General features: G+C 34.2%; 1 protein-coding gene across 2 annotated transcripts in view; it reads left to right on the top strand.

Annotated features, from left to right (window-relative positions):
* Positions 1-8,583, top strand: part of C9orf72 (C9orf72-SMCR8 complex subunit) — a 23,901-nt gene that overhangs the window by 7,622 nt on the left and 7,696 nt on the right. For both annotated transcript variants that reach the window (XM_007114689.4, XM_007114690.4), the window contains exons 4-7: positions 2,758-2,853; positions 3,574-3,638; positions 5,143-5,215; positions 6,975-7,091. In XM_007114689.4, coding sequence (XP_007114751.1) covers positions 2,758-2,853; positions 3,574-3,638; positions 5,143-5,215; positions 6,975-7,091 — 351 coding nt within the window. The remainder of the gene's footprint in view (positions 1-2,757; positions 2,854-3,573; positions 3,639-5,142; positions 5,216-6,974; positions 7,092-8,583) is intronic.

The raw sequence follows: 8,583 nt of genomic DNA, 5'->3' as shown, positions 1-8,583 counted from the left end.
GCAGGCTCAGCGGCCATGGCTCACGGGCCCAGCCGCTCCGCGGCATGTGGGATCTTCCCGGACCGGGGCACAAACCCGTGTCTCCTGCATCGGCAGGCGGACTCTCAACCACTGTGCCACCAGGGAAGCCCCAAATGATATTTTAAACAATAACTTTTTCTAAAAGTTTGTCAAAATACAGGAACATGAACAAGGGAAATACAAAACCCTATAAAATGATCTTCTTTACAAAATTGTTATGTTTGTACTTTTGTAAATAACTTTTACAAAAGTCAGAAGGAGGTAATTATGGGGAAAGTTCTAAGACTTACAAGGAAATGTTTCCCTTTACTCAGAGAAGCCCAGCCTTTGTTTGCTGGTCAGTAAGCAGCGTGCCAAGGAATGGGATGACTTTCACCAACTTCTAGATGTACCTGCTAGTTACGGAGTAACTGGTCGAGTTATCTCAAAATAACGAAATTTAAGACCCAGTAAAATTCTACTTTTTCTGGGATTTTTTTTCAAACCAGAAACCTGTACTTATAAAGTTGACCACTATTAACATTTAGGTTTATTTCTCGTTTAAGGGCTTTTCTTGAAAATGTTATCCTATCCCTTCTATGTCAGGAGGAAAGTATACTTGGACGAACTGGAGGTTTTTAAAGGGGAAACGTTCACCTGCTGAAAAGTTCAAGTTAGAGAAGTCCAAGGAGGAAATACCTGGAAGCATTTTCTTTTAGAGCCTCTTCTGTGTTCAGCCGTCTAGGATTTGTTACTGTTGTTAAGCTTCAATGAGCATATCCATTTGCTTATGATGATAAATGTCTGAGATGCTGTTTATGACATACTATATATGCCTAACCTAAGGGAAGGTATTTTCCCATAACTATCCTTTCTGAAAAGGAGGAGTCACCTGATAATCGAGTTCTTGCAAATCTCGTATCATGTGCTTGCAGTGACTTTATTTTGAACAATAAATACTGTTTGAGGATGATACTTAGTCTAAAACAACTTTAATCAGTGCTAGTTTTAGATGCTTATAGCTGTCATCTGATAAAATCGTTTTACAAGGAAGCAAATTTAACGCAGCTTCAGTTATTAATCTTCTTGAATTGCATGTGTTGATTGTTGTAATTGTAAGCAGACATTTAAAAAATTGCTTTGAAAAGCAAAAACAATGAATGGTTTTATGTTTGTAAGCTACTACAGGATGGATTTTTTTTTTTATAATAAAACCTCCTGTGTGATGCAAGGGGGCCTATTAGGATAAAATTTCCAGAGACAGCATCACATTTTTAAATTCTGAAGCAACTTATATGATAAGGGGCTCTGAAGACTAGGTTTGGTCCCTCAAATAAAGGACTGACTGTAAGGATGACAGAGTTTCTAATTTGAATATGCATGTAAAGAGTTTGAATATAATCATTTCATAAAACATGAATGAGGGGAGAAGCTTTATTGTCAGATCTTAAATAGTAGGTGATTTTAAAACATGCATAGCTAAAAATTAATAGACATAACAATTTCATCTGCCTCTAAAAGTTTACATATTCAGGATGGGCAAAACATTTTAGGGAAGTGGTGGTGGCAGTGAATAAATGAGGGAGCACCCGTATTTGAGACACTTTATGTGTGTGGTGTTCTGTATTGAATTTTCAATTTCATTCTAGAAACTACATATTTTAAAATTACATCTTTGAGATGTAATAAGTAGTAGCATTACCTTGAAAGAACACTGAAGGAAATTTGTCTACTTTACTGATTCTTAAAAATATATGTTATGACTTTGATTTGCATTTGGGTAGATTATACCTTATTATGAAGGTAGAGATTGAGGGGGTTTTTTAGATTTTTTTTTTTGATGTGGGCCAGTTTTAAAGTCTTTATTGAATTTGTTACAACACTGCTTCTGTTTTATGTTTTGGTTTTTTGGCCACGAGGCATGTGGGATCCTAGCTCCATGAGCAGGGATTGAACCTGCACCCACTGCATTGGAAGGCGAAGTCCCAACCACTGGACCACCAGGGAAGTCCTGAGATTGAGTATTGATTCACACTTTACTACTGAGTTATCTGCTGAGGATTTCAAAGCCTTTTTATGCTTGGCTTTCCTCATTTTTAATATAAAATGCATCAGTGACCTTTGATTAACAAAAGTTCTTATATCTCAAATAAAATTTCAAAGGAGAACCTTTTTAAATTTGGTGTGGTGATTTAATTATTTTGTGTAAATGATAAACCAATGATTCTATTCTAAAGACAATTTTTCCTGGGACTTCCCTGGCGATTCAGTGGTTAAGACTCCGTGCTTCCACAACATTGTAAAACAACTGTAGCCCCAATTAAAAAAAAAAAAACAACTGTATACTTTTAATGAGTAACATATTCTAGGCATACTATGGGATATGGGAAACTTTCCCGTAATAAAGATATTTAATTAACAACAACAAAAAAGTCTTCATGCTCCCAATGCAGGGGGTATGGGTTCGATCCCTGGTTGGGGAACTAAGATCCTGCATGCCGCATGGTGCAGCCAAAAAAAAGAGAAAAAAAGAAAATTATTCCTGGAAGAATGAAAAGGAGTTTTAAACAGCATGTAAATCCTTTAGAAATAGAAATATTTTGGAGTAGTAGACTTGTTTGGGGCTGTGTTTGAACAAGTTATCAAGTATTTCTATCAAAGGGTGTTATTCTTTGCTTTCAGTTTTTGATTTTTTATTGCCCACTTTATCCTATATTGTGTGATTTTTTTTTCACCTCGTTTTACTTTTTTATGCAGGGTCAGAGTATTATTCCAATGCTTACTGGAGAAGTAATTCCTGTAATGGAACTGCTTTCGTCTATGAAATCCCACGGTGTCCCTGAAGAAATAGATGTAAGTTCTCACTTGTAATGTTAAATAGGATATTACTATGATGTATATTAGTAATATTCTAATTTTAGTAATATACATTTTTTTGTCATATATACTGTTCATATGAATTATTAGCCACTTTAACAAACACACTTAATTAAAATCCTGAATTTTTTGGCCAGAGGCTTTTTGGTCAGTAATGGTAATATGATAAAATTAAATTTATTAAGTTAATTTCTCCACTTTTGTATTTCCTAAGTGGGAGAATTTCAGACCTTAGAGAATCAATCAGTATTTAATGCAGTACTTTTTGTAACAAAGCAGTGTACAAATCACTGGCAGTTAATGGAAGTTCACTTACCTTCACTAATCTGATTTCCTTAATCATTCATTTGTTGAGGATATTAGGAATTACACACTATGCATGTATACAGAAACCTTTAGGAAACTATTTTTGTTGCTCCCTGACTTTATAATTAAGATGTGTCTCCTGATTGTGACGGCTCAGAAGAGGAAATTGTTCTTGTAAACGTTGTTGCTTAAGCTGTCTGACCAGCTTTCACATCATTTGTTCTGCAAGTTTATAGTGATGCACACAGATTGTTTATGGCGATTTGTGATGCTCAGAAATAAGGGCAGTGTGTTATATTGAGCCTAGACTTCAGAAAACTTGTGTATTAAAAGTGTTATTTCAGCGTTTTGTTACAGCCAGAATAATTTTTTTTTTTTGGTGCATTTTAGATAGCTGATACAGTTCTCAATGATGATGATATTGGTGACAGTTGTCATGAAGGCTTTCTTCTCAAGTAAGAATTTTGTTTCTTTTTGTAAAAGCTGGATGAAGCAGATGCAAATCTTATGCTCACCTTTGACAAGATTGGGAAGGAAGAAAATAATAACAGAATGCCTACCTTCATTATTCTAGGGTCAAAAATGCATATTTGAACTATTGCTTAGTTTTGTGTTACTTCTTTACTTATCACATGCCTATGATATATTTGATGTTACTCTATTTAATATTTAAAGAAGCTGAATTTCCGTAGTACCCAGACAAGAATTCCTGGACCCTTGTTTGGTTCCGGTTTCTTGTTTTTCTTCTCATTAAAGCTGAAACTAAGAATCCTTTCAAATTAAGTTGCATTGTGGATAGACTTATTTCGGCCTAGAAAAGAAAATTATTCATATTTGTACTGATCCTTTCCATTTTACAATAGATTTTAGTGCTTAAAAGTGTGAGCTCTAAAACCAGACTTCCTGGCTTACTTCTGTGTAACCCTGGGCAAGCCACCTGAACTCTCTGTGCCTCCATTACCTCATTTATAAAATGGGAATATTAGTAGTACCTACTTCATAGGATTGTTGTAAGCCTTGAGTGAGATAAATCATATTAAGCATTTAAAACAGTGCATGGCACATATAAGCACATAATAATAGCTAATAGCTTACATTTTCTATTTATATTTCTTCTAAGAAAATTATAATAACAATAATAATAGCCAGTATTTATTGAGTGCCTATGTACTAAATCCCTTAACTAAGTACTGTGTCTACATGTACAATCTCATCTCCTACTTGAGTGTTTCTTTACAATTACAGATTATCACAAAATTTTATTTTAAAAAATAAAGAGTGGGGCTTCCCTGGTGGCCCAGTGGTTGAGAGTCCACCTGGCGATGCAGGGGACGCGGGTTCTTGCCCCGGTCCGGGAAGATCCCACATGCCGCGGAGCGGCTGGGCCCGTGAGCCATGGCTGCTGAGCCTGCGCGTCCAGAGCCTGTGCTCCGCAATGGGAGAGGCCACGACAGTGAGAGGCCTGCGTACCGCAAAAAAAAAAAAAAAAAAAAAAAAAAAGACTGAAAGGATAAAGTATTTGCTTTTATGTCTACAGTCTTCTCCTTTAGGTTCATGATGGAGTCTTAGAGGCGTGAGTTTCTTTCATCTCCAGGCCTTACACGGCTTGAATCAGAAGCTCTTTAGTCCCGATTCTGCCCAGTGTCAGCCATTCATGTTATTTTTAATCCCATTTGACTTTAAATTAACCACTTAACCTCTCTACACCTCAGTTTCTTCCACAATAAAATGGTAATATTTTACTAACTGCGTTGTTTTAAGGTTCAAATAGAATCTGTGAGAGGCAGGTGGTGGAAAATGCAAAGTACTGTAGAAACAAAAGATGACATTATAATCAGAGCTTTGGTGTTCATCATGTAAAGTTATTCAGAGTTATTTGAAGCTCACTTGTCTTTATTATTTTTTTTTTAGTTTGTGAAATTGTTTTACAGTGTTTTTAATCTTTTTTCCAATCTATAGTGCCATCAGCTCCCACTTGCAGACATGTGGCTGTTCTGTTGTAGTAGGTAGCAGTGCGGAGAAAGTAAATAAGGTAATTTATTTTATAATCCAGCAAACGCTCTGACTTTTTAAAACTGCTAACATATTACGGATTGTAATTTAAAGTTTAGGTTGCCATCAAGATGATCTAATAGTATAAGGAGGCAATATAATCTGACCAAATTACTGTGACACCCTGTGGCAAAAATGAGTTTAAACTGTTTGAATAGGAAGTCATTTATCAGTTTCATTGTGATAATTCATAAACACTAGTCTCAGTACTGTATAAATGGTTTTGAGAATATTTTAAAATCAAATGTTTTTAAAAATATTTGTCTTCTATTTCCTAATGTTATCTTTAATAAATGTGACGATAGCCATGTACTTTTGGTACTAATTACAAAGAAATGGTATCTGATCATTCATCTTGATTTCACTATCTTGCTTTTCCCCCCTAAATCTATTCCTTTTAGGGACCTATTGCTATTAAGTGATTGATGGAGGTTATATCTTATTCAGTAACATTTGTGTCCATTTCTTTTAGTGCTATATGAGTTAATAAATAATTAATGAGCAGTTACCTTTCCAAGCATTAGGTAATAAACTAAGGGATTTTGTACTTTTCTTCACTGATCATTAATTAGAGAGAAAAATGTGCACATATCTATCAATTTAAGCAAACCTAATTTTTCTAAGTTTTACACAGGAAATATATTAGGAATGATTATTTGCTTGACAAATATATTCATAATTTTTTTTCTGTAATATAATAAGCTACCCTGTATAATTACTTGACCCTTGATTTACCAAAATTATATTTCTGGTACAACCATTTATGACAGGTTAGCTTACCTCTGTTATTATATTGCATCCAGTGACTTATTATTATTTCTGTTACCCAAGGAAGGTGGCTTTCAATTTGTGTCCTCCAAAGCCTTCAGGTTCCACAGGGCCTTCCCAGTTGCTTCTTGGGAGGAGAAAGCCTCCATGGTTGGGGCTCTGTTTTTCAAACATTTTTCTCATCCCATATCCTCTTCTAGCTTAATAGCTTCTCTTTTATCTTTTCTCTTTTTAATTTAAGTAAAGGTTGCCATCACTAGTTTGAAAACCACTGCTTTAATATAAAAACTCTGAATATAGTCTGAATTCCAAGGTAGTTAGATGGCTTTTTATTTTTCCTAATAGAACTATGATCAAATCCTGTTAGAATGTTAGGTTTCTAATCCCCAGCCAATGGCTTGCTTATTTTAAATTAAATTTGAAAGAATTAATTCTCATTCTGTTGAAGGAGTTAGACACTTAGATATTCACTGTAATGGGATTTTACATGTAGAACTATTAACAGAAGCCATAATTCTGCTTGATTTAACTGCATTTAGTTTTCTCATCCAAACTGTTTACTTGTTTGAAACACACTTGTTGCTGGGTGGAGATACAATCAATAATTATATTACGTCATTATTTCGTAATATAAGATTAGGAATAAGGGTTCCATGGTCAAGTAAGTTTGAGAAAGTCTGCATATTGTTTTAGTCACCTGGAGAGTCACAATATGTATTCAAATGCTAAAGGTTTTGAGATACCATACAGTAAATTTACTAACATTTCCCAAACTTACTTGACCACAGAATACCTATTTTAAGCAACAAGTGTGATATCCCATAGACTATTCCAGGTGACTATGGAATACTTATTTCTCAGAATAGATTTTATTGACAATAACAATTGAAATTTCTATTCAGATCTCTTTCATAAGCAAACCAGTGACCTTTTTACTTCATATTTTAATGCTAAAATATTTTCACTTACAGATAGTAAGAACATTATGCCTTTTTCTGACTCCAGCAGAGAGAAAATGCTCCAGATTATGTGAAGCAGAATCATCATTTAAATACGAGTCAGGGCTCTTTGTACAAGGCCTACTAAAGGTATAGTTTCCATTTATCACAGGTGAACCCAATTTTTTAAAAACATTTTTGAGAATCTTTATACATATATTTTGAACATTAACATTTAATGTGTCTCATGTTTATATGCCAAGGAGCTGACTTCCTTTACACAGGTCTGAACATGGAGTATATGTCGTATGAATTTATAGTTAGTATCAGTGAAACATCACAGAATAGCTTTCTTTGTGTTTCTCTCTGGTTTCCTGTAGCTGCCTGTCTGGCCTCAGGATTTTTTTTTTTTTTAATATGTGCTTGAATCAGGTTCCATAACTAAATGGGAACATTTCTTTTTTTACTGAATGGATTTGAATTTTTGTGTTACCATTTTATGTTTAAAGTACCATATTCATTTATTGAAAAAATATTAAGCTGCTTCCTATCTTGAAACAGTGTACAGGACTCGAGTAATTCCTGGATGTATGTATGTGTGTGTGTGTATACACACACACACATATATACAAAAGAAAAAATTATTTTATATTTTTCCTTTATTTACTTGAGTCTGCTTTTTAAGGAGCAAAACAGATAAATATAAATTAGCAATTATTTTCAATAATTATGGGGAATTGTTTTTCACTTTATTGAATCTCTATTATTGATGTTTCAATTATAGTCAAAGGTGTGAAGAAGTAGATTTCCTAATGGCTATGTGAGTCTCTCAGAGTGAATGCTTTCTTGAGGATATAGGCATAGTAAAATGAAAGAAAAAAATACTAAAAATTGTTGCAAATAAAAATTATTTTCAGCTTTTACATTTTCAATAATGTGCGTGCTCTGAGCTGAGAATAATAGTGTTGTTTAAATACAGAAACTACTTAAGGGGAACTCATTTTTGATTTGAATTGTACAAATCTGAAAATTAGAACTTCTGCTATCAAAGGCATAATAAGGTACTTAGTACTTTTATTTCCTCAGCATCATCTCATTTATTGTATAATTTTATCCCTAAAAGGGACCTATACCAAATGCATAGTGGAAAACTTGAAGCTATAATTTAATGAAAAAATATTTGTTAAGAGTTTTCCATGCAAGTTTAAATTGTATAGCTTTCCAGAGAATACTTTGATATAATAACAGTAGGTACTTGTTATATGGCAGCTGGCTACCCAACTGACTATACCTGGAAAGAAGTACATTTTTTACTTACTGTAAAAATATATATTCATTGAGACTTAACAGAATATATGAATAATCAAGAAGAATGTAAAAAGTCACTTGTAATCTCATAATCCAATGAATAACCCCTGTTAATATTTGGCATATATCTTTCTGGTCTTTTTTTCTTCTGTTAGTGTTTTTTTCATATCTTCCCTCCCCCCAAAAAAATTAGATTATACTCTGCATGTTGTTTTTTTTGTTCTGTTTTTTTGCGGTACGCGGGCCTCTAACTGTTGTGGCCTCTCCCGCGTTGCGGAGCGCAGACTCAGCGGCCATGGCTCACGGGCCCAGCCGCTCCGCGGCATGTGGGGTC

Source organism: Physeter macrocephalus, chromosome 9 (assembly GCF_002837175.3).
Source record: "Physeter macrocephalus isolate SW-GA chromosome 9, ASM283717v5, whole genome shotgun sequence".
Classification (NCBI taxonomy): domain Eukaryota; kingdom Metazoa; phylum Chordata; class Mammalia; order Artiodactyla; family Physeteridae; genus Physeter; species Physeter macrocephalus.
This window is presented reverse-complemented; position numbering and strand designations above follow the sequence as displayed.